The following is a 27221-nucleotide window of genomic DNA, read 5'->3' on the forward strand; positions in this document are numbered from 1 at the left end:
TAAAAACCCAAATGGCTACCACTTTGGGATAGAAGGGATCTTAATTTTTTTTTATTCAACTTGATATTTCTTCTCTCATTCTAACTTCCCCTCTTTCCTACCCCACCTACCATGTAATGATGTCCAAGCTGCTATGCAGTCATTCTATACCTCCTTCATCGAGGGATGGTGCAAACTGCCAAGGTGAAGGGTACCAAATACTCCTCTGGTTTTCTTTGAAGGAGTTTCTCCTATAAGCTCAGGTCCCTTATATCATCCAATGCTAAGTGGTTTCCATTGCCCTGGGGTGCTGCTACAGCCAGGGATAAATATCCACTTCTAACCTGAATATTTTTCAAATGCATATGGCTGTCATCTGGAAATTCTTTCCTGATCTGCAGCACTGAGGTTTGTGTTCAACTGCCTCTTCTTCTAACCCTAGGATGAAAAAAAAAGGAGTCCTTTCATGTTAGCATACCAAGCAATGAGTGGAAATCAGCCCGATCCCACCATACCCAGGGCCATTGTGAGTATGTAGCTTGGAATCCCATTTCATATGGGCTGGTCATCTCAGGATGGATGATGGAGATGTCATTGGGAGATTGCTCAATTGGAAAACTCCCCAGTTTCTCTCCACTTGCTCCATCAAACCAGGGCTAACTCATGAAGGACCTATGTCCAAAAACCATACAGTTCTCAATGAGTCTTCAGCTTCCCCAGTCTTCAATAAGATTCCCCTTTTCCCAGGTACCTTCAGCCTTTCGAAGGTAGGCCAGGCTTTCTGACCCTAAGATGCAGCTGAATGAATTTTCCTTGGGAAGAATACAAAGAATTCCTCAAGGGAATCTACAGAGAAGGACAATGCAGAGCAGCCCAGCTCAGGGGAATGACATGTGGGCATGCTTCATGAATGAGACAAAGGTCAGGCCCCTATCCTGTCCCCTACCTCTGGTTCCAATCAACAGAGAAAGTACACATGCAAAGACCTTGCAAAGACGAAGAAACACCCCACCCTAACAACCATGACAGCCCCCCCACCCCTAATACTAACAGCATAATTCTCTTTGTATTCAGGTCCATCAGTGAGTTGGCCCTGGATAATGCTGGGATTGAATAAGCCCTTCCTTCTAATGATTATGAAAATTATCCTCTTGAAGCTAGACACTTTCCACAACAGAATATTTGATATCACTATATTTTACATGGCACACATAATCATATAATTGCTACCACTTACACAGCAAATACTGTAAATACCCACTCCTGGAGTTGACTTGTTAATTATAGCAATGTTGCTTAGAAGGACAAAGATCCAACACTCCCCAAACTCACAGTTTGGGGAATTTCATTCTGACTCTTTCCTTCTAACTGTGGGAAGAACCTTCTCATTATGTAAAGATGCCTCAGTGCTCATGTCCATCTGGGGGCCAAGAGTAACAACCTAATTATGGGGCTGGCTCCTCATGGTTAATTTGTGGCCTGTAAAATTAAGCAATACATAGTATTTTTTTTTGTCTCAACAAAATACACAAGACCATATAAAAATATTTTTTTCCAATTTGGAATTTGAAATGTGAATGCTGGATTTTCTGTATAAAAAAGAAATTGGACTAAGTTTATCACGCTCCCTAACCAAAAATATACATATTAGTCGAAGGAATGCAGTTTAAGCATCAGTGTCGGTCGTCCAGGCTTATTTCTGGGGAGATTGTGCTTTGATATTTCTGGAAGGTAAACGCACAGATGGAGAGTCAAATCAGTGCCTGAAACCTGACCTTTATCTCATCTCTAAGACGACGACTAATTTTACAGTATTGTTGTGGTGGTTGCTGTTGTTTGGGGGATGGGCGGGTCTGTTGTGGGGTTCTCCTGGCTCGCTCAGGCAACTGTGGCAGGCGAATGCCAGAAACACCATTTCCGTCTAGAGTGGTGCTTATTCAATGCGAGGTCTTCCTTCTCTCTCTCTTTCTTCACACGCTGGTAATGATCTTCTTCCTTCAAGTACCAAACAGGGGGCCAGCGGTGCCTCTCAAAATATTCCTGATTATCTGGTGGAAAGAGAATTAGATAATGAAAAGGGGGTAGACTGAGCTGGATGAACCTCAAGAAAGGAGGCTACCCAGCAAGTCTAGAAAAAATACTGCGACATGAGTCTAGAAAGAGCCATGAGGGGTTGAGTGGATAAGTCTAGAAAGAGGATTTCAGCCCAGTCAAGGTGAAAGCTGACTGATAAAAACTGAAAAAAAAAAGTGGTCTAGAAAGAGTGTTAGATTACAGGACTAGAACAAAGGGTTCTGGAGTGTGATTCTAGAAAAGTAGCATTCAGCCAGGAGCCTAGTTGTCTTAGGTTATGATTTTAGAAAAATTGCTAGGTCACAGGGAGAGAGAAAATGCTAGGACTATAGTCTAGAAATAATGTCAAATTTAGAAAGAGACTTTGGTTGCAACTCTACATTGAAAGTCTGAAAAAGAACTGGACTGAAGTTTTCAAAAAAGTGTTAGGTCCAGAGTCAATAAAGGGGTTAGATTTGGAATTAGATCAGGGTTATGAGTCTAGGAAAAAGCATTAGGTTGAGTCTAGAAAAAGCACTGGGTCTGAAAACCAGAAATATCAGTTGTTAATCCAGAAAGAGTGCTAGGCAGAGAGCCTAGGAAAACTGTGAAGCTGTGATCCTAGAAAAATGCCTGCCTGCAAGTCTAGGGAAAAAATTACTAATTCACACATGTTCAAGTCTTGTCTTTGTTATGAATCTAGGGGGTGAAATGAATTATGAAGTCTAGAAAAAAACATCAGGTGGTAGGACTCAAAATAGCATGGAACCAAGAGATAATCTTGGTGTAAGGCCTTGGGATGGAAAAAAAGAGCCTGGCCGCAAATCAAGAAAAATGACTGGGTGGTCAGTCTGGAAAAAGTATTCTGTTGTGCAGCTAGAAAAGATGCCAGGCTGTGCAGCTCCTTTTGATCTCGCAAAGACTTGGAAACTGAGAGGATGTTCGTCAATTGGGGAATAGCTGAACAAGTTGTGGCATACAAAATGTATTGGAATACTATACAGTTCTTTTTTAATTAATATTATATTTTTCTAATTACATGTTATGAAAGTTTTTCAACATTCATCCATATGCATATGCATATTTGTAAGTCATATAATTTGCTTCCACCTCCCTCCCATCAGTGGCAAGCAGTCAGGGGAATATTGTACACTCATTAGTGTTACACATTTACAGATTAGTCATTTTTGGCATGAGAAATTAGGATTAAGGGGAAAAGAAAGAAAACCAGGAGATAGGAAAGAAATACACTAGAGAGACTTTTTAAATGTGAATGTCGTGTTCATTCAGATCCTGAAGGTTTTTTTTTTGTCTTTTTCTCCCTCTGGATGGAGATAGCATTGTCCAAAGGAGGTCTCCTAGGGTTGCCCCAGCTCTTTGAACTGCTGAGAGGAGCTGCCTTCCATTAAGATTGATCCTCTCACAATGCTATTGTTATTGTGGACAATGTTTTCCTGGTTCTGCTCCCTTCACTCAGCATCAGATCCTGTAAGTCATTCCATCCTTCTCTAGAGTCTGACCATTTATGGTTTCTTCTAGAACAATAAGACTATATAGACTATATAGTTCTATAAGAAATCATGAGCAAGTGGATTTCAGAAAACCCTGGAAAGAATTACATGAACTGATGCTGAATGAAGTGAGTAGAACCAGAACAATAATGTACACAGCAACACTGTAGGATGATTAATGATGATAGACTTAGCTCTTTTCAACAGTTCAATGGTCAAATAAAATTCCAAAGAGACAAGTAATAGAAAATGCCACCCGCAGCCTGATAAAGAACTATGGAGTCTGAATTCAGACCAAAGCATGTTATTTTTGCTTTTTTTCTTTCTCATGGCTTTTTCCCTTTTTGTTTTGATTCTTCTTTGACTACTATGGAAATATCTTTAAGATAATTTGTATATATAAAATCCATATCAGATTACTTGCTATGGAAATATGTTTAAGATAATTGTGTGTGTATATATATATATATATATATATATATATATATATATATATATATATATATATGACCCATATCAGATTAGGGAGAGGAGAAGGAAGGAGAAATATGTGGAACTAAAAATCTTAAAAAAATGAATGCTAAAAACTTTTAATTTAATTTGGAAAAATAAAATACAAAAAAGGTGCCAGGCCATGGATCTAGAAAGAGCATTTGAGAGTTTATAGAAGCATTGGACAATAAGTAGCAGATAAAAGGGTCAAATTTGGGTCAAATTTTCAATCTATCAGGCCAGAAATACAGACACACACACACACACACACACACATATATTCTGGGCTACATGTCTAGAAAATTAAAGCCTAAGTGAAGAGAAAGAATTTGACTGTGAATTTGGGAATGAATTGTGATTCCAGTCTATGATTCTAGAGTTAGACTGATTCTGGAACAGCGGGGCTCCTTATCTGTGGATTGCCAGACTGCTGAATCTCTAAAACCCGCCATGTGCTTGTCACAGGAAATTTATTTATTCTATTCAGTATTATTCTGTGTCTTAGATAAGCACACATAGGTTCTGAAAACTGAATAATAAAGCTCCTGCACCTTGGTGTATACTGATTTTTCAAATGTATATAAAGTTGTGATTTATGCTCACAGGATGCTACTATTTCTGGTTAATGTCATGTCCTCTTTCCAGAAGGAAGGAAAGACATCTTGAATCTAGGAGTTCTCTTCCTGTTTGTGGTGTGAGGATGGGTGACCACTCCCAAGGAGTCTTGGGACAACAGTTTCTCTCACCTGGAGATTTTGCTTTGATTTCCTTGCGAAACTTGGCGCATACACTGTTGTAGTTGGTGCAGATGTAATGAAGGCACCAGGCCGCCAACTGGTGAGCATTGTGAAACTGCAGGGAAGAGAGGAACGGTTCACTCAGGGGCCTGAAGAAGGGGTGAGTGGTGAATCATTGTCTCCCATAGATTCCCATGTCACAGACTATGTTAAACTCTAAGGATACAGGAGGGAAAGGACCAATCCTGACCTCACAGAATTTACATTCTAGTAGGTGTTCAATGAAAAAAATATATATATATATATAAAGTTCCTGAGTGGGGAGGGGCAGCAAGGGCAGCATATTCAGGACAGAAAACAGGAATGGTCCCATGTACAGAGTGCCTAAGTTGCACTTCCCAGAGTTGAGAAGGTATGAGAAATAGCTCCAGAGTGGGTGGCAGGAAGGTCAGACCAGAGGCTCAGACTTTTAAGAGCAATGAAAGCTATTTGTTTTCTGGGGATGAGAAGAATATGAGGAAGAGTTGAAGCCTAGAGAGATGAAGGGAGGTCATTGTTCAAGTTTCTTCAAGTCATTTGCTGATGAGGCCAGGAATTTCACTGGGGTCACATCCTAATTCCCCAGCATCCTGAGGATTCTTATTGAAGGTCCAGTAAAATGGGTTTTTTTTTTTGTTTAGAGCTTAGATTCCTTAGAGATACAAAGAAAGACAAACAAGACAAACATCCTGGTTTTTAAGAAGTTCATATTTTTATGAGGCAAACCCTCAGACTACTCCTTTTCCACATTTATATATGACATATATATATGTATATATCTATATCTATATCTATCTATCTATCTATCTATCTATCTATCTATCTATCTATCTATCTATCTATACAGGATGATGGATAGTAATTGGAATGGGAAGAACCTAGGAAAGGTCTCCTGAGGAAAGGGAAGCTAGGAAAACTAAGGGAGAGGTGAAGAGAGAGCATTATGGGGCCAGGCAAGGAGTTAGGAAATGACGATACATCTTTTAGGAGGCAAAGCACAGGGGCTAGAGTAGGGAAGGGAGTTAGAAAATATAAGAATAAAGGAAAAGTTGGAAGGAGACAGATTGTTAAGGGTTTTAAATGCCTATCTGTAGACTTTACTTTTGATTCTACAGATTATTAAGTATGTGATTAGAGTGGGAGGTGACCGAGGCAGAGTGGAATCCCACAAGCAATGGTCCAGAAAAGAGGTGATAAAGGGTTGCACCATAATGACAGTTGTTGGAACAAAGAGATGGTGGCAAAGTGATATGACAAGACTTGGTAAGAGACTGGAACTGAGAGGTGAATTTGAGGGACACTGCTGAGCTTGACTTTGAGATTACAAACTTGGGTGACTGGGAGAACAGTGTTGTCATTTTCCTGAATTCAAATCTGATCTTATGACATTTACTAGTTGTGTGACCCTGGGTAAGTCGCTTCATCCTGTTTGCCTCAGTATCTTCATCTGTAAAATGATCTGGAAAAGGAAAAGGTAAAAAGGCAAACTACTCCAGTATCTTTGCTAAGAAAATACCAAATAGGGTCATGAAGAGTCAGACAATCAAATGAAAACCAAAAATATTGCCAACTCTTTTACAGTTAAAGAAACTGAGGTAAAGAGAAGGTGCCTAAGAAGTTTCAAGGCAGGTCTGGCACCTTGGTATTCCTGACTCCAAGTCTGGGATGCTATGCTCTGCATCTTCTGGCTGTTTCTAATACAGGAGTACTCACAATATCAGCATGTTATGCTTCCCATTTTTCTTTAAGGAAGCTTAAAGGGTCCCAGGGTCCCAGGCTGGATGAAGAGTGAGAAAGTAAGCTCCTTGAGGGCAGATTTGATTTCTGCTTAAGGACCCAGAACCTAAAACATTCTAAACCATTGTTAACTGAGTGAATGGAGAAGGCCCATAAGACACTGTTTTATTTTAAAAAAATGTAATCTTTTCTTTTGTTTTTCTTATCCCATTTGTCATTTTAAAAATTGAATTGAATCCATTCACATTTAAAGTCATAAAATCAGTTTTATATTTTCCTCCATCTACCTCTAAAATTGAGATTTTTTCAAGATATGATTTGCCCCTTTTCTACTATAAACATAGGATTTATGTTTCTTCAGTTGCTTGACTTTCATTTTTTTTTGAACATATCCTTTTCTCAACAAAGATCTCATGGCCAAAGATGACAAAATTGGATTAATTATTCTAGGGTCCATACTTTTTTCCTTTTTCTCTGACAATCATAACAATTTAGGGAGGTGTTGATGGCATGGGGACAGGACTTCGTGCAATCTGGAATCTTTCTCTCTTCCTAGAATGGCCTAGAAAGTAGAACAAATGGGGGAAACAGCAAGAAATTGGAGTAATTGTTCATGTGGGACACAAAGGGAACTATGGTTGGCATTGGAATTGGATTTTGCTGTTTATTACCTTTATGACCCAGGGAAAAATCACTTCCTTCTTCTCTCCCTGGCTTCATCCATGACTGGAGGAGGTTGGCTGAGAGAGTCTTGAAGGTCTCTCCTGGTTTTAAAAGCCTAAGATTACCCCATCATTCCAAGCTACATTTTCCCATACATTTTAGACAGCTGGGATTTCTGTCAGTAAATAAACTTCAGAATGAACAACCAGCCAGAATGCCTGAGCTTGATCCCTGTACTTTGGTGGGAAAGGCATGCCAGTGGCAGAAATCAGTGTTGGAAAGATCATAGTTCAAATTCCCCCTCAAGTGATGGTGTTCAGTCACATCTGACTCTCGGTGACCCGATTTAGAAATTTCTTGGCAAAGATACTGGAGTGATTTGCCATTGCCTTCTCTAGCTCTTTTGAAAGATAAGGAAACTGAGGCAAACAAGGTGAAGGACTTGCTTAGGGTCACATAGCTCAGATCTATGCTGCAGACACAGGGAATCATCCTCTGGGATTGAGTAGTGACATATTTATCTGGTCAGATGCGATGGATTGTGGGAAGAACATCATGACCAGCTGCTGGGAGAGGACACGGGAAAGGGGAAAACAGCCCACGATGACCAACCTGCGCCAGTTCCAAGTAGGACAGCACTTCCCCATCAATGGCGATCCCACTCACGGCTGCTTTGGTCAGCTCCTGCACAGCATGCTGCTCTGAGGGAGAAAGAGGAAGAGGGGAGGGTTAGTCGCAGCTCTACAACAAGAAGAATTAACCCCTAACATCTCTAACAAGGTTGGCAAAGCACATCATATGTTTGGCCTCTAGGTGGCACATTAGGCACAGTGCTGAACCAGTGAAAATTCATTTAAAAACTATGTGATCCTGGGCAAGTCACTTAACCTCTGTTTGCCCCAGTTTCCTCAGCTATAAAATAGGGTTCAAATTTCAGAGGTACAATGGATATCACACTTATTGTCTTCTCAACGAGTGGAAAAAGGGAGAGAATTTGGAAATTAAAACAAAGGTCAAAAGGCAAAAATAAATACAGAAAGTAAAATGGGAATCATATTAGTACTAACCTCCTGGGGTGGAATTGTAATAGTTAACAGAGTGTCTGCCCACATTGTAGGTGCTATATAAACATCATCATTATTATCATCTGTGTTCATTATTTTTTTTTTTCTTCAGTAGAATCTAAGTTCCTTGAGGCTAGGAGCTGTTTAGTTGTGATTTTTAGTCACTGTATCATCAGCACCCAAATAGTGCTTCATAAGAGGGTTGAATCTTGTTGATTCTTTCATCCATCCTGTAAGGTTCCAGGGGAGAAAACTAGTTCTAAAGTGGTAAAGGGACCTGTTTTATGACCCTGGGTCATAAAGGTAATAAAGGGACCAGTTGGAGGCATCAAAATGAAGCTTCAGATTTGACTCTGCCATCTCCAGGTTCAGTTGGCTGCCCATGACTCACATCACCTGAGGATCTCAGACTGCTGCTGAGTAGCTCAGTGACGTGAAGTAGGCTGGTTCTCTCATCTGGGTGTCAGTCAATAGCTGGAGGTGCCTTCTACACTCTCCAGAAGTCTGGTGTCCATCATGCTTAATTCTCTGTTCCTGGCTCTGGACAAGGTCATGTTGTTTTCCCTTCCCCACTGGATTGTGACTTTAGAGGAGGAGGCTTCTTCTGAGGAATTCTGAATGCTAACATAGATGGATATCTTCAGTTTAAGAATCTTAAAGATTTCTGAGGTCCATGATAGATAATGAGGCATAGTATGCAAGGTTGAAAGGAACTCAGGGGTCACTGGGTCCAAACTCCTCATTTTACAAATAAGGAAACCGAGGTTGAGAGAGTGTTAAGTGACTGACTTAAGGTCACAGAATTAGTAAGCATAGGAGGCAGATTTCAATTCAGGTCTTCCTGACTCCAAGTTCAGCACCTGATACATATCTCTGATCAATCCAAATACATTTTACTTGTATGTTTTTACTGCTCTTTTGTTTTTTACACCACCCAAATCTTCCCCTTCAGAGAACATTTTCTTTTCCAGAAGATGGGAATTCAAGCACAAAAATAAGATACAAAAGAAATTTATGTAATCTAGGGAATTACAATATGACCACAGGCAAGAATATATTGGGGTTAATAAAAAATACATTCCCCAGGATTGGGCAGGATATGATCAACTCAGGGAATCAGGAAAGGCATCTTAAAAAGTTAGGTATCTCAAGCTAGGGAACTAGGAGTTCCCAAGAGATAGAGGGAGAGAATTCCAGATAGTCACAGTCCAAGCAAAGAAAAGAAGGTGGGAGATAGAGAGTCACATATGGTGAACAAGAAATCAGCCAAGTTAAGAAGCACAAAGTGCTGAGGAGGAATAATGTTTAATGGATGTGGAAAAATCATCTGGTGCCAGATTGTCCAGAGCTTTAAAGGCCAAATTCAGGAGTTTATCTTTTACCCAAGCTTGATTTGTGTTTTAGAAAGCTAATTTTTTCCATCTGAGTGAAGAGAAGAGAGACTGGGGGTTATCAGGAGTACACCTAACAAGAGGTGGGGAGAGGCTCCCCCCAAAAGAGTGATTGCAATGACTTTGGAAAGATGATGAATTGCTGGATTTGAGGGGCAAAGATAAGCAAAGACAGAAGGATGACGTGGTGTCAAAAAGTTGAAGAACTGGGAGGCCTTTGAAGGAAAGGAGGGGCTTTTTAGGGTAGGGAAAAGTCATGAGTTGTAGGGCCATTTCTGCCTCTCCAAAAGTCTGGGGAAAATGAACCAAACAGAAAGTCACTAATTCAGTATAGACTAGTGAGCCCTTCAATCACCAAGAAGAACAGTCTGACCAAAATGGGACGTTGTTGCTAAGTATTAAAAAAAAAACAGACATTCTGTCTTGGTCCCAGGTCTTGGACCACTTTGGTTTAGAATGCTTCATGTCCTTCCCCCTCTTAACTTGGGGAACTTAGAAATAATAATTTGATAATTGTATTTCAATGTCTCCCTTGAAATCCAAGTTATTTTGCTGTATGCATTTCAACACCCAATTCTGAGAAGAGGCTCCTTGGGGTCACTGGACCACCAAGGGGTCCAGGGCCCATGGGGCGATGGAGAACCCTTGCATGGCCTTTTCTTGGTTCTGAATTTCCACTTCTTATCCATGGAGTTAATTTCCCTCTGGTACAGTCTTTTCTTTTCCAAATCATAAGGATTTCTTGTCTCAAGCCTCAACAATTATTTACTGATCTTGTATGGCTGAGAGATGAAAGTATCTCTGACCCCACTATAGATGATACAGATCCAAGGAAGGTCAATCCACAGCAGAGCATGGGGAGTGAGTCTGGGAGGGAGGCAGGAGGCTACTAGTCACCTCTTCATTTGGCTAACATTGTGATCTGACTACTTAGCTTGTTTTAAGCAAATATTCCGTTCATTCTGTTAACAATTCTTTCAGTGCTGAGACTGAATTAAGCTAATTCAATTTATTAAGCTTCTATTTTGTGCAAGGGTCTGTCATTTTCATGGAAGGCTGAGATGTGCAGTTCTTTTGGGCTTTCCCTCTGCAATATTTTTAGATATAGTATCCTTCTGCCTTGCCATCTACATCCAATCAATGATTGGGGTCCTATTGATTCCCTCTCCCCCTGCCCCTGAGCCAAAGCCATGATAAAACTTTCTCCCTTTCACAGGTCTCCCCCCACCACATCCATCCTCCATGCTGCAGAAGGCTCTTCCTTGTTTGTAGATTCTTTTATACTACTTCAGGACAATTATCTCCAGTAGCTCCCTTGAAAGCTCCAAAGTACAGTGACAAGAACAAGAACATTTGATCCCACCTCTGACTTCTCTTTGTGAAAGTCTTGAATTCCATGGGTCTCAGTTTCTTCATCAGTAAAATGAGGGAGTTTGGCTAGACAATCTCTGAGGTCCTTACCAGGTTCCTATGCCTTGCTGGTTCCCCCTTGGACTCCAACCACCTCCATGGCTTTGATCACAGTTTCTTCCCTTTCTGGAATGTTCTTGGTCTTCCTTTGCTGAGAGGTCACACAAGGCTCATTTTCTCCGTGAAGATGCCTCCCCTTGATGTAACAACCTTCCTTCTTACACCTCATTTTATACTTATATACACTTCCATAATATTGAATTTTAGAATTTCTTGGGAGAGGCAGTGTGGCTTAATGTTCAGAGCACTGACAGGCAGGAAGGCTTGGGTTCAGAGCTTGCCTCTGTCATGCTGGCTGTGTGACCCTATCAAGTCACTAAATTTCTTGGTTTTCCAAGGCAACTTTCTAGTCTGTAAGTTGCAGAGTAGGAGATGGCAATCTGCACTGGTGGAGGGAATTTATTCATGGAGAATTGTCTATACCAGTAGAAACCCAGGGTTGTTAAAGAAAATAACTTTATTTGTTCTAAATTCTAGGAGGGCAGATAGCATGTGTCATCGAATTTCCTTTCAGAATCTGTTTTAGATCTATGCACACAATAGGGATCTAAAATATGTTTACTTAATTGCATGATATAAGACCTTATTCACCCTCAAATTATCTCATATTGACTTGCTTGGGAACACAAAACTGTGAAAGAGATTCCAGGGCAGGGACTCTGTTTAGTTTTCATTTAAGATTCATGAGAACAGATATTGAGTTTCTTTTTGGATTTGAATATTCAGCATCAATATGGTACTGGCACTGGCACAAGTAGGCAATTAATAAATGCCCATTGACTGAATGATGAGCCTGTATACTCACTATCCGACATTAATTTCTATATAACTGTTGTTTAGTCATTTTTTCAGTTGTGTCTGACTTTGTTACCTTCATTTGGGGTTTTCTTGGCAGAGATTCTTGAGAGGTTTTGCCATTTCCTTCTTCAGTTCATTTTTCAGAAAAGGAAACTGAGGTAAACAGGGTAAAGTACCTTGCCCGGGGTTACAGAACCAGTCAGTGTCTGAGGTCAGATTTGAACTTAGGAAGTTGAGTTTTTCCAGGTTTCACTATAGTGCCATCTAGCTGCCCTACTACCTGCCATAACACCTGATAAAAAGGTATTTAATCAAGGTTTGCTAAAATGTGCTTCTCTTGACATCCCATGATCCCCTAAGCAATCCAAACTGCATGCCATAATCCTATCAACAACCCAACCCACATTTTATGATCCCATAAGGAATCCACATCCCACCTCTATTTTGTATCCATTTGTTCCACTCAGACCCCTCAAAATCTCCAACTTACTAGATGATCCAGTCTGCACAATTCATTCCTCTGAGCAGCCTTGATGATCTACCTGGCTGAACCTTCATTAAAAACCCAAATGGGAGCTGGACTCCATCAGGGTGAGTTTGCAGCTACATCTAGGATAGGCCCAGAAGCATCCTGGCATCCCCTGGGGTCTGCTGAGGGAAGGATATTCCTGAGCCAGTAAGGTTCTGGGCACATGGGGTAGGTGTATTCCATGATTATTTCAATCCCTACTCTAGTGGCTAGTGACATGTCCCACCCCACACCACCCTGAGGAAGCAGGAAGCTCACCTGCAAGAGCAACCAAGTGGGGCAGGCAGAATCTGTTTGCCAAGGCAATTAATTCAAGTGTGTCCAGGTCCAAGCAAGACGACAGCTGCTTGGTGTACAGGTAATCCAGCACGGCCTGCATCGACAGCTTGTTGATACTGGGCAGGGCTACCTGGAAAGACAAGGCAAAGACTGAGGGAGTCCTCCTGTGGGATGGGATCCAGGTCAAGCCACATCAAGACCCAGGTACCTGCCAGCAAAACCCTGGAGTTCCCAATGATAATTACCAGTTTGATTTTTAAAAAGATGCCTTTTATACAAATGGACGATGACTCCAGAGTCCCAATGGATGAGTACAAGGGCCAAAGCAGGATCAGACTCAAGAGAGGAAAGCAATTCCCAGAGGGAAGAATACAGTAAAAAAAAAAAAAGGACTCTGGGTTCAAAGGAGCTACATTCAGATCTTATCTCTGGTGCATGATCCTGGATTTCTTCATCTATAAAATGGGAGGGATGGACTCAACAGCTTTTTGAAGTCCTTTCTGGCTTTAGAACTAGGATTATAAAAGTACTGAATTTGGAGTCTGAGAACCTGGGTTCAAATCTTCATCCTTTTATTTACTATCTATGTGACTTTGGACAGGTCACTTGACAATGGTCTCCCCTGCCTTAATTTTCTCATCTGCAAGATGGGAGGAAAATTAGCTCTAAAAATCTAGGAGTCTCAATCAGTTATTGTTAAGCCTCTAAATGTTCCAGCACTGAGGAGAATAAATGATTTGATTTCATCAAACGTAACTGCAAAAACATCCCCTTCAAAATTTCAGCTGGGATTTTGTGTGTGTGTGTGTGAGCAGAACTAAACTCTGGGAGTAAACCACCACTTCTGAAGAGCCTGGAAAAATTATTAGAGGTCACTGAGTCCAACCCCCTAAGGACTAAACAGAGAGGCAAGAGATTTGAACCCAGATCCTCCACTCCCTGGTGTTCTTCCTTCCCCACCCCCCATCACACTGTTGCCCTGGTCCTGCACAACAGAATCAGCTACCTTCCAGGGCAACCCAGCTGGGGAAGCAATCTTTCAAATGTTGTGTCTTCAGTCCCCTTTGTATGTTTTTGTTAGGAGTGTATCCTGGGACATTTCTCCAAGAAAAATAAAGCAAATGTGTCCATCACAGAGAAGATGCTAAAATTACATCAGCCGGCTTGCCCTTCTCCCCCCATCTCCCAGACTCAAACAAATCATTCCAGGCAGCACGTGATGACAGACGCCAGCAAGCGCCACTGCCCTCTGCCCCCCCGGCCCCCACTGGGCACTGACGTCTGTCCGCCCTGGGCCTGTGACCCAGCATTTCCTCCAGGCTCTGCACGAATCTATCAGCCTTAGGAAGTTATATTTTCTGCTACGGTAAGCAAGCAGCACCGTCTTCCTTGGCTACAGTAAGCAGGATGTGTGGCTGCTATTGCTAGTGAGGAAAACTGAATTCACTTGGAACCCATTTCCTTCCTGGGATTGAGTTTTCAAGATTTTTGTTCTGGTTCCAAACTTTAGAATTAACTTTAAAAGTCTCAAGAAGATCTATTTAGCACCTTGTAGGGGAAAAAATAATTGAGAAGAGTCTAGGAATTGGATTTTTAAAAGGTACATTCTACTGAATGAAGGGGGCATTTAAAAGTAATAGGGATCAATGTTCTCCATGGCATGGTGGGGGTGCACAATGTTTCCTAAGCTGTGGGTTTCATGTTTTGTTTTTTTGTCAATAAGAGAAAGGCCCCAGGGAAAATGATTAAAGGCACTAAACACTTTGAGACCAGAAAAAGGCAGAAAAGACTAAATTACATTTTAGGGCCCTGCCATATTTTGCATATTCGAATTTTGTTGGTTTATAATTTTAATTGCAAAGATCACTTCCGACTATTAGACTCATAAGCAGAAATGGTCTCACGTGAGTGAGCAAGCATTCTCCTCCAGAGTATTGCTTACTACAATCTGGGGTATGTATTTTTAATGAACCCCTTGCTGAGTGCTTCTAGGGAGAGAATTATGCTTACTGCTACATTAAAAGTAATGAGAAAAACATAAGTGAAATATGGCATCTTCTAAGGTATTAAAACAATTTTAAAAATGTTAAAAGCATACCAACAAGGACATTATTTTTCCCTTTAGTGTTAGGTTAACCTAATAGTATTTCCAATAATGGTATGGAAAAATAGACTTTTAATAGTTGGTAAAAAATTGGAGCCTCACCAGGAAATTCTGAAATAAAAGTTGATCTGGGATGAAGGGTGAGTCTCTACAGTTTGATTCACTACCCTCAATCAATCAGTGAGTCCTTAAATGACTTTTCTGCCCTCCCCTTCTCTGAAAATAGTAACCTCACCTTTAACACACATACCTGCTCGTTTCCAGTGAGTGAGGGTTTCGATTCTCAGTGTGCTATCTAGTCATCCTAGCAGATATCTCTTGGGTTGTTTGGTTGGTAGAATACTAAATCTGTCAATTATTTTTTATTATCATTTGTACTAAGTTGGAATGGACCACAATGAACCCCCAATAGCTCTCTGTATTACGTCTTCCTCTCAGTAAAGTGTGTTTGGGTGAGTGCTTAGTCTGTCTTGTCTTCGAGTTTAATTTTTCAATTATTTTGAATGGAATTTGTCAAATTATTTACTCGTGATATTTGTTAATTCTGTATAAAAACATTCATTTTTGTGACTGTATTTTGCTACTCAGCTGTACCAATTAATTGACTCATCAATCAATAAGCAGGTAAATGAGATATGAAGACAGAGGTGAAACAATCCCTTACTCTCAAGGAACACACGTTCCATTGGAAGACACAGCTTGTACATAGATACAGAAGCATATACAAAATAATATGATGTGATTGTTATTATTATTATTATTATTATTAGAGTGGAATGAATCTATGGATTGTCTGAATTAGTTCCTTTACTAACTCTCTGAGATTTTCTAAGTAAACTATTTTGTCATTATGAAAGAGATATAATTCTTTGGAACTAAGATATTACAGGGAGGATGTAATTCAACAGGATTCTCCTTACTCAGTCCCTCTATAATGCAGCCTTCATAATCTTAAACTTTATGTAGGGGATGGAATCAGTGGGATCACTACAGGGAAAACAGAAAAGAAAAGGGGAGAAGGAGATCTAGAAGGTAAGAGAGAAAAATGGAATGTGAACATTCTTAATAACCCAGAGTTTTCCAAGGCATGAACCCTTAAAGGACATGAGATCCTAGAGGAAGGGGAGAGACAGAACAAAGCAATGGTCAAAGTTACTCAAAATTGCCTGACTTAACTCCCACAGAAATGATGTACAAGAGAAAACAAAGTTCTAATCAAAAGTCAACAAAAGTGATACCAAAAGTGATACCAAAAGACAGTGAAACCAAAAGTGATACCAAAAGTCAGTGATAACATGAGAGTCAGGTCAAATTTGAGTCTGTGTGTGGGTGTGTGTGCTCTATCATCAGCATAAACTAATATAAAAAGTGTACATGGGGGTGTAAATAATGTTTAAAAACCATTGCAATAAGCAAAGCAGACGCATTACAGTCATTGACTACATTTGATTCAACCTGCCCTGCCTTAAAGGTGATAAGGTGAATATATCCCTGGGTGTTAGTTGAAGGGGTTTGAAGGTTTGATCTTTTCATGATGCATGATCTAGAGGGCTAGGCCTGGAGTCAGGAAAACCTTGAGCCTGAATCTTACTTCTGTTACTTCCTTAACTGGATGACCAGAAGCAGATCACTTTAACTAGCTTGTGCCTCAGTTTTCCCATCTGTAAAATGGGAATAATACTGTGCATAGGACATATTTTACAGGATTGTTATTGGGGTTCAAATAAAAAAACAGATAAATATTTTTAAAATGCCAATTACTATTGTTCTTATTATTGTTACTGCTCTTTTGGGAAGGAAGAAACTAATTAGTCAACAGACATATACATTTGGGCTCTGCCTCCTTAGTTAAATTTTGTTTTGGTACTATCTCTCATCATCTTAATCTGAGGACAATCTCAGTCTGTTCTGGGAAGGGATAAAAAGGATTAGTATTTGTGAAGTCAGCTCTAACAGCATTCCTTCCTGAGGACGTGCTTGACCTTGACCATCTTGGGCCCCTGCTTATTCTCCCTGGCAGCCTGTGTAGGCCAGCTGCGCTTACCCAACTGGCACACCCATACTTTTCAGTAACAGAAGCATGGGAGCACTCTGTATTCTGTGTGGTGTTTTCTTGTTTGGGGGAATTTAGGGATTTGGAGTTGGAGGTCATCCTATCTCTTCCTCTGCTGCCATCCCAATCCCTGAGCTTAGTCAAAGAGCCTTCTGCAGAAGTGACTGGTTTCTGTTTACTTTGAAAAGGGTTATTATTTGGGGGGAGGAGAAGGAGCACGTGGGTCTTTTCTATTTCATATCCTCAGGTCCATAATCACTGCTGAAATATCTACCATGGGCTGAGCATTATGCAAAGCATCCAAAGAAAAGCAGAAAAAGGCCCCTGCTCTCCAGAAGCTCACATTCTAAATGTGCAAACAAGATCAGTACAGGCTGATGGGGATGTCACTTCAGAGGGAAGGTATCCAGGAGAAGGACAAGGAACCTCTTATTTGACTCTCTGAGAGTCCACAGAAGCTTAGTTAGGAGAGTTTAAGTCCGACCCTCACAATGACAGAAAAGTTGAAGGCTCCAGAGTTTCCCTGTTGCGGGGAAGGGGTCACTAATCTTTTCTGTCATGGACATCCTTTGCAAAGTCTAAGAGCTCTTTCTCAGCATCATACTTCCAAATGCATAACATAAACCAATTGTAGTAAAATAGTATGAAATATTCATAGTTTCTAGATCCCAGATGAAAACCTTGAGCAGTAGACTATCTGCCCCTGGCCCACCCTGCAGATGTTAATAGGGTTAACAAAGAGTTCTACAAGGAGATGCTGAGAGTCTCAGTGCTAAGAACACTTAGCTTCTGGTCCCAGACACTCTATGGCGATCCCTTGGCATCTCTTGGACATTGGTAGGTGTGCTGGGGGGGGGGGGTCAGTGTTCAAAGTCCATCTCTGGACCTTCTTCTTCACACAGTCTCGTCTTCCTGACCCATAATGTGAGTGGATTGGAGGAAATGGCCTTGGGGGTTCTTCCAGTTCTAGACCCCTAATCTAAACTTTTAGAGGGCAGCGAGTCTTTAAGTTTTCTCTTTAGATCTAATACATAGTAGGTGCTGATGCTTACTGAATTATCAACTAATGAGCACTTTGGGTGGATTGGAAAAAGGGAATTTCCAATCTAAAAATAAATGTGTATGGCTGTGATGTGAGATGTGTGATATATAATATTTATTTTTTTCTAAAAAGACCAATGAACAACTTGAGTAGTTTATAACTTTGTGGAATAATCCCAAACTCAAAAGAAAACCCAACAAACTGGTACTGTTTATCTGTCTATCCCTGAAGGAATAAGTTTAGCAAATATTGCCTTATCAAGTAATCCCTCCCTTCCCATCCAGCTAGCAGAGGCAGCTATCTACCCAATTCACATCTCACTCCAAGATTCTTCAGACAAGACATTCATGCTGGGTTACAGTTCTCACTTTTAATTCCACTCTTGCTAAGTGGTTGGTACTCTCCCTAGACCTCCCGTATCCTGGTGCCTTCCCTATGAGATCATTCTCACCCCCCATTATTTTGTTTGCACAAAACTGTACCTTGTCTCCCCCATTGGACTAGAAGTTCCTTGAGGACAGGGATTATTCTGTTTTTGTATTTGCATCCCTGTTACACATAGTAGGCACCTAATAAATGCTAGCTGAGTTACAGTGCAATTCCTAAGACCCAGTTTGAGAGACAGTATTAGCCAGCTCTGAGAGACCCAGAGGCCCTTAGACAGTACCCAGGCTAACATTGGTGTCTTCCAGAGGTAGAAAATGCAGGCCTCATTCAAATTCCAGTTCACAGAGTCACTAAGTGGCAGAGCCAGGACTTGAACTGAATCTCACTGACTCTTGAAATGCTGCTGCTTCTCACTTTAAGAAAGCAGGATCTGCTGTGGTCTAATGAGATCAGAGTAATCACTGAGACAGGAATGAGGGTCATGTATTTATAAACATTGGTGATGGTGGTGGTGAGGATGGTGATAATGGTGATGGTAATAATGGTGATGATGATCAAATTTGGTTATGAATGATGATGGTGATGATGATGATGATGATGATGGTAATGAAAATGGATGAATATTAGAAATAATGGTGGTAATAGCAGTAATGGTGGTGATGATGCTAATGGTGGTGGAGGTCAAAGTTGGTGATGAATGATGTGATCATGTTATAATGGTGATAATGGTGGTAGTGATGAGAGCTGGTGATAATGGTGAGAACCGTGATAACGGTGGTGATGGTGATGAATGTGGGATGATGAATGATTATGATGGGGGTGTAAGTTTTGGTAGGAGATAGGGGAAGCTTTCATGCTTCATTATTGTCCAAAGAGCTACTTTAATGAATCATCCACCTAGAATTTCCTAGTTGAATGGTGCTTCAGAAGCCATCTTGTCCAGTTCATACTGAAACAGGAATTCCTTCAACCATCTTTTTACCTGATCACCCAGGGGTGTCTACTTAAAGACTGATAGTTAAGGGGAACACCAGACTTCGCCATTCCACTTTCGGACAATTCTTATGACTAGAGAGTTTCTTCTTACATTGAGGCTAAGTCGATTTACCCCAGTGCTCTTGATTTTTGTCCTCGAGAACTGAGCAAAAATTTAATTCCTCTTCCACAAGACAGACTTTCAAATGAAGTATCCTCCCCCCACCTAAATCTTCTCTCAATTAAACATCCCCAGTTTCTTTGACCAATTCTCGTATGGCATGGTGTCTAGATCTCTCATGCTTCTATAATTTGCAAAAAATTGTAATAAATTTTTTTCTTTTAAAATAGATATGTACCTCACTTTTGGCGCTTTCCACAAATGATCCTCCAAACATGGCGGCCATCCAATCACAGCTACAGATAAGCAGTGGTTTGTGGGCATTTATGACCCCATCATCCAACTTAAACGTCACATCTGCTTCGGGAATGAAGAAACAGAGTCCTAAGTCTAAATTGATAGTTTAAACAAGAGGTGTTGGGTTCAGCAACCCTTTCCCCAATCTATGATGGCTTTGCTATCACTATAGAATCATAGATCCAGAAGTTTCAAGCTGGAAAAGACCTTTAAGTTCATCAAGACAAATTCTTTCATTTTGTTAAAGAGAAAACTGAGACCTGAGAGGGCAAGGTTTTGCCTTAGGTCCCAGAGGTAGTCAATGGCAAAACCAGGATTTCTAGTTTCCTCATTCTGAAGTCATCCCTTGGACCATCAATCCAAGTTATGACTTCTATTCCAAGTCTCCTCTTACCTGGACCCATTATATTGTTACTTTTTAAAGACAAAAATACCAGGAGGGTCAAATGATCAATGGTTGAAAATATAATTGAATTTTGCCTATGAATACAGAATTCCATTTGAACCAAAAGGGTGAATAGAAAATAAGGCAACAAGTTTGATCCATTTGTTTTATTTATTTATTTATTTTTCTTAAGGCTATTGGACCATGTTAACTTGTAAGACTATGGTCCACTGTGGTGACCAGAGTTTGGAATGCATTATCCAATAAGCATAAAATTTGTCAAAAATAAAATTCACCCAACAAACTTCCTAATCTGCATCATGCGGAGAGCTAGTGAAGGAAGTCATAAAATAGATAACTCTGACCTCTGCCCTAAGAGGGAAGGCACTAAAATCTACATGTTAAACAACAATGAAAGAAAAAAAGTAGAAAATACTGTATCCTCCAAGCACCAACAGAAGAGTTAGGAAATACCTACAGGTGCCATGATACCAATAGTGAGCCTAAGGCATAAGTAGAGAAGAAAAAAATGAGAAGAGAAAAGTGAGAAAGTTGGATCAAGGAGAGAAAGAAAAGGAGAGATAAAATGAAATGAAGGAAGAGCAAAGGATATGAGATGAAGAGTGATACCAGCAGCTTTGTTGAGTGTTGCATCAATGGTGCTAGCACCATCCGGTTTTTCATTCCTGGTAAATATAAATAGTAAGAGGACAGAGGAGTAGTCAAAGGAGAGAGAAAATTTCAGAGAAGGCTTTTTGGATATGAACTTTGAGTAATAGCCTTGATGAGTATGTATGCCTCCCATAAAGGAACCCATTTTTCTCATTACTTTCCTTGTCTAAGTCACTTTTTCATGAAAACCTAAAAGGAGCCCATGAGACAACTAACTGGTTTAGTGTTGAATTCACTCACCTGAAAATGTCCCCTTGCTAAGGCATTCCTTTATTCGGTTGGCTTTCCTAACATGGAATGCCTTAGTGATCTCCTGATTCATGAAGGCCTCTTTGTTCATTATGTTTTCCACCATCATTCGCAAATCAAATACTTCTAGGATCTCTGCAATCTGAGCCAGTCTCATCAGATCTTTTTCTTTTTCATCAAGTTGCCCCGTATAAAGAAATTGTAGCAAGGTCCTGAAGGGACCCAACTGAAGGGAAGAGTCCATTCTGACCACGGTCACCAAAGCTACTCTATTTGAAATAGGATTGACTAGCATTTCTTTGTGCATGTCAATGAACCCTTTGCTCCATGTGGACAAGTCTCTGGTGGTTGGAGTGAGGTCCCCAGCTCCCAATTCTAGCTGTTTCAACACATCCTTACTTTGGGGTGTCTGACCCTCAGAAACTAATGGGACTGAGGCAGCCTCCACACTTTCTTCATCAGTCCTTGTTGGAAAGTCCTGAGTGGGCTTTTCTTTTTGACAAGCGCCTTCAACGAAACTGGGAGACTCTTCACATTCCATTAAAAAAAGATCATAAAATTTGGAAGAGGAGGTAGCAAGGTAAATCTTGTGTGCAAAAATATGCTTCTCATCCTGAAGGACAAACATGACATCAGCACACAGAGGATTGTCCAATAAATAGGCAGCTTCGTTCATACCCGTGGTGGGACACTCTGGGATTTTGATAACTGGTGGAGGTGCTTTAGGAGGTAGGAATGGTGCCTGAAGTAAAGGTTTCTGGACCTTCTTCAAGTGGGATTTCCAGAACTGTAGATGTCTTCGGGAAATCAGTGCAGCTCGGATCGCATTGTCGAACACATCCTTGATCCCGAACTGGTCAAACACACTTGTTTCATAATATGGAATTCCAAGTTCCTTGGCAACTTCTCGGCCTCTTTCTGGTGGCAAAATGTCTCCTCGCTTTATAGGCCTGAAACAGAAAATTGAGATGGTATAAGTAAAAAGAGTAACCAGGGCAGCTCAAGGATTATACTGTGCAGTGATGGGCCCATTTTTTTTTCATATAGCCCTGGAAATGCACCCTTTTAAGCAATTTTATTTAGTCTGAATTTTGATCAAATTAGCAAATCAAGTTAACAGGAATTTACAACCAGGCCGCAATTAGTGTAAATCCTTTGAACTGTTCTTATTATTTGAATTCTCACCACATGTTTCCATCGAGCTGGAAGCAATTTTCCTATTTTACATAGAACTTTGAATAATAAATTTGAATAGTGTGACTCTTTCACAGGCTTCATTATTCACAATTACCAAGACCTAAATGTATGAAGGTTTTACTACTCTTCAGGCTGGCATTGTCCTATGCTCCTGGATACAACTGCAGACAAAAAGAGTCAGTGAATATATTTCCTATCTACTGTGGCACTAACAGTCCCTGTAACGTTGTTTTACCTAAAGTCCTGTTTTTCAAGTGATCAGCCAGGACAACACTTAACTACCTAGTAACCATGCTGTCTTTACTATTGAACATTACATTAAGGAATGAGTGAAAAAAGTATTTATTAAAATAGTCCTCACTACCAACCAGCGGGCTATGATCTAGGGATACAAACAGAAAAAAAGCTTTGAAACAGTCTTTACTTTCAAGGATCTCACTCCTAAATTAGAAGAGACAATGGATAAAGGGTCAGCCTGGAAAGTCTGGGAAGCCTTTGACTCTATCACAAAGTCAGACACTGGGGATTCTTCAGGGTAGAGTAAGACTGGTGATCCTCCATCTCCCTGGATGGAATAGTGCAGTTGACTCCCATCTCATTGAAATTGTGTAAATGGTCAAGCAACCTGAATGGGTTCTGGGTGTCCCCTATTTGAGAAGTGCCAAAGAGGGAAGTTAAGTAGTGATACCTTGACTCCTCAATTAGACCATAATTTGCTTGCAGGTAAAGACTATACATTATTCTTTACATTCAGTGAATTCTCAATAAATATTGTTGATTTATATCCATGATACCTGCATATAACTACCTACATAAGTGTGGCTACACACACACACACACACACACACACACACACGAATATTACTATACTGTATGGAGTGTCTAAAAAGTTTTAATGTACTTTAAAGCTGGGAAAGCAGAATAGCCTTTTATGATAAACTAGTGTCTCCTTTCACAAGGACAATGGACTAGATGGGTGGCTTCTGTGCTTTATAGCTTAAAAACAATTTTTTCATAACATATCTCATCTGAACTCTATAAAAATCCTGTGGGACAAGCAAGATAAATATTATTCTTATTTCTATTTTCTGGAAAGGGAAATTGAAACTCAGAAAGGTGATGGGAATTACTCAAGCTCACACAGTAAAGAACAGAACTGTGACTTGAATATGGATCCTTTCATAACAAAGCCACTGTTTCCCCCTCACAATACCACATAACTTTCTACAATTTATTTAATCTCCTAGACTCAAAGCTTCCTTATATGTAATTAAAATTTTTTATTGGTATAAATTGTTTTTACATCACCTATATTTCTTCCCTTCCTCTTCTCAAAAGCCATCCCAAATATCAAAGAATAATTACTTTATTCATTTATTTATTTTTGGTTTTTGCAAGGAAATGGGGTAAAGTGATTTTCCCAAGGTTAAACATCTAAGTAAGTATTAAGTGTCTGAGGTCACATTTGAACTCAAGTCCCTCTGACTCCAGGGCTGATGCTCTATCCACTGCACCACCAGAGTAATTTTTTTTAAAGAATAAGATAAGGACAAAATAATTGTCAAAACTGATCAATATATCAAAAAATTCTGAAAAGACAGACAATTTTATACACTTCCATTCTCGTCACATCTGTCACCTGGATCAGGGCCATCCCTTCATAAATCTTCTTCATGCCACAGTTCTATTTTACAATTTGGCAACATTCACTTTTAGAAAAATATTTTATTTATTTTTCCAACTATATGCAATGGCAGTTTTCAACAATTTTGGCAAGGTTTTGAGTTTTTCATTCTTCTTCCTCCCTCCTTTCCTTCTCCTTTTCCCCTGACAGAATGCAATCTAATATGGGCACAACAGTCATTTTTTGATTGTTCTGTAATAGTTGGATTTTCCATTTAAATTGTCCAAATCAAAAGTCCCAAATTAAATACCAAATAAGAAATTCTAAAAATTAAAGGAGAAATTAATAAAATCAAAAGCAAGAAAACTATTGAACTAATAAATAAAACCAAGAGTGTTTTTATGAAAAAAAAACAATAAAATTGATAAACCTTTGGTTACTTTGATTAAAAAAAGAGAGAAAGACAGGCGGAGCCAAGATGGCGACAAGAAGGGATCGAGTCTTAGGAGCTCTCTGAAGAAATTCATCAGCTAAGGACTCTAACTAAACTTTCGAGAGACAGAACCCACAAAGGGACCCAGTGAGGCTGTTCTCCTACTCAAGGTCACCTGGAAAAGAGCAGAAAGGCTCTGCTCCCCGGGGTCGGAGGGGTGGCCCACCAGAGGGGTGGCCGGCCAGAGCCAAAGAACCTCAGCCTCCCGGAGGCAGCCCCAGGGCACTGGGGGTCTCAACTCACAGCAGCGGGGGAGTCTCCTGAGCTGCACCCCAAGGAGCACCGGGCACAAAGTGGGGGGACAGCAGGGGACCTCTGCCAGAGCGAGCAGGTGGAGCCCAGCCCTCAGGGCACACAGCAAGCAGCATGGTCTTTCCCCAGCCCTGATCCAGGAAACAGAAGCAGGAGGAGCCAGTAAGCAGGAGCCCCCAGGGCATGAGCCCATTGAGCTGAGGGAGGGGAGTGAAGAGAGACTGCCTAGCTCTGTCCTCTGCCCTGAAACAGGACTCTGGGGCTCTGACCACATTCAGATCCTGACCGCAGTCTAGGCCCCCCCCCCAGAACAGCAGCCCCCCCCTCCACATCAGCCCCTTGGCAGAGGGGGGCGCTAATGGTCATTCACAGACCAGGAGGGAGGACAGAGCCTCACACACTGAGACCCTTGTGGGAGTGTCCCAAAAGCTCAAGAAACACTCCAAACCAGGCCCAGGCTGGGAAAATGAGCAAGCAGAGAAACAAAAAGAAGACTATTGAGAAATATTTTGCAAATGAGCCCAAGAAGGACCAAAATACTCAGTCTGAAGATGAGGAAGCACAAGCTCCTGCATCTAAAGACTCCAAGAAAAACAAACTGGGCTCAGGCTATGATAGAGCTCAAAAAAGACTTTGAAAATCAAATGAGGGAGTTGGAAGAAAAACTGGGAAAAGAAAGGAGAGAGATGCAGGAAAAACATGAAAATGAAGTCAGCAGCTTAGTCAAGGAAATACAAAAAAAATGCTGAAGAAAATAGTATGCTGAAAACCAGCTTAGGTCAAATGGATAGAACAGTTCAAAAAGTTATTGAGGAGAAGAATGCTTTGAAAAGCAAAATTGGCCAGATGGAAAAAGAGATAAGAAAACTCTCTGAGGAGAACAAATCCTTCAGACAAAGAATAGAATTCAGGGAGATTGATGAATTTAACAGAAATCAGGAATCAATACTTCAAAACCAAAAAAATGAAAAATTAGAAAAAAATGTGAAATATTTCATTGAAAAAAACAACTGATATGGAAAACAGACAGGAAAGATAATTTAAAAATTATTGGAATACCTGAAAGTCATGATCAGGAAAAGAGCCTTGACATCATTTTCAAAGAATTACTACAGGAAAATTGCCCTGATATTCTAGAAGCAGAGGGCAAAATAGAAATGGAGAGAATCCACCAATCTCCCAGAGAAAGAGATCCCAAAAAACCAACCCCTAGGAGTATTATAGCCAAGTTCCAGAACTCCCAAGTCAAAGAGAAAATATTACAAGCAGCCAGAAGGACACAGTTCAAATATTGTGGAGCTGTAGTCAGGATCACACAGGACTTAGCAGCAGCTACATTGGAAGCTCATAGGGCTTGGAATACAATATAACGGAAGGCAAAAGAGCTTAGAATGCAGCCAAGAATGAACTACCCAGCAAAGGCTGAATGTCCTCTTCCAGGGAAAAAGATGGACTTTCAATGAACCAGGGGAATTTCAAAGGTTCCTTTTGGAATGGCCAGAGCTGAACAGAAGGTTTGATCTTCAGATACAGGACTCAGGTGAAGCATGGAGATTGGAGGAGAGGGGGGAAATATGAGGGACTTAATGAGGATGAACTGCATGTATTCCTGCATAGAAAAGTGACACTGATAATACTCATATGATATGAACCTTCTCAGTTAATAGAGCAGGTAGAGAGAGCTTTTATAGTGGAAGCACAGGAGAAAGCTGAATTCGAAGATAAAATATGGTGTAAAAATGGAGTCAATAGAAAAAAGGGAAATGGAATGGGAGAAAGAAAAAGGAGAGGGGGGAATAGTCCAAGATATTTCACATAAGATTTTTTTTATTACAACGAGCTATTGCAATAATATGGAATGGGGGAGGCAAGGGGGAATGAGGGAACCTTTGCTCTCATCAGAGATGGCTAGGAGAGGAAACAGCATATTACTCAATGGGGTATAGACATCTGGAGTAAGAAGGAGGGGGGAGCAGGGGGAAGGGGTGGGGATGTGAATAAAGGAGGAGAGGATGGACCATGGGGGGAGAGTGGCCAGATATAACACATTTTCTTTCTTACTTCTGCAAGAGGCTGGGAATGGAAGGCCTGCCCAGGACCACAGGGCCAGGTGGATTCTGGGCCTAAGGGGTGGTATGGGGGCTCAGGGCTTCTTGGCCCCAGGACCAGGGATCTGTCTGCTGCGCCACTCAGCGACCCTACAGCAGAGTCAGAGTGAAAGGAGAGAGAAAATAGAGTACATGGTAGTGGAGAAATAAGAAAGGAGGGAGTTGCGATCAGCAATGGCAAGGGTGGAAAAATATGGAAATAACTTTTGTGATGGACTTATCATAAAGAATGAGATCCACCCATGACAGAGTTGTTGGTGTTGGAACAAAGACTCAAGCACATTTTTTGTTATGATTATTTGGGGGAGAGTGCAGGACAAGTGGGGCTGGGTGGCCTGCCTGGGGCCACATAGTGGGGTGATCTTTGGGTGTCTGGGGCCGGATTTGGACCCAGGTGCTCCTGGCTCAAGGGCCAATGCTCTGTCTGCCACCCAGACACCCCTACTATTATTACTATTTTACTTTATTTTGGTCTTTTTTCTTTCTTTCTTTTTTTTTGGGTTTTTGCAGGGCAGTGGGGA

At 40.7% G+C, this 27221-nt stretch overlaps 1 protein-coding gene across 16 annotated transcripts in view; it reads right to left on the bottom strand.

Annotated features, from left to right (window-relative positions):
- Positions 1 to 1735: 1735 nt before the first annotated feature.
- The window catches only part of RHOBTB1 (Rho related BTB domain containing 1), a 177566-nt gene continuing 152080 nt past the window's right edge, over positions 1736 to 27221 (bottom strand). For 13 of the 16 annotated variants that reach the window (XM_074232321.1, XM_074232319.1, XM_074232315.1 and 10 more), the window contains 6 exons: positions 21018 to 21976; positions 19662 to 19780; positions 12721 to 12871; positions 7823 to 7911; positions 4781 to 4886; positions 1736 to 2027 (listed from right to left, as the gene is read on the bottom strand). In XM_074232321.1, coding sequence (XP_074088422.1) covers positions 1858 to 2027; positions 4781 to 4886; positions 7823 to 7911; positions 12721 to 12871; positions 19662 to 19780; positions 21018 to 21976 — 1594 coding nt within the window. In that variant the 3' untranslated portion in view covers positions 1736 to 1857. Of the gene's footprint in view, positions 2028 to 4780; positions 4887 to 7218; positions 7312 to 7822; positions 7912 to 12720; positions 12872 to 19661; positions 19781 to 21017; positions 21977 to 27221 lie in introns of those variants that run through there. The other 3 variants (XM_074232323.1, XM_074232328.1, XM_074232329.1) reach the window with 3 other exon arrangements.

This window comes from Macrotis lagotis, chromosome 4, assembly GCF_037893015.1.
Source record: "Macrotis lagotis isolate mMagLag1 chromosome 4, bilby.v1.9.chrom.fasta, whole genome shotgun sequence".
In the NCBI taxonomy this organism is placed as follows: domain Eukaryota; kingdom Metazoa; phylum Chordata; class Mammalia; order Peramelemorphia; family Peramelidae; genus Macrotis; species Macrotis lagotis.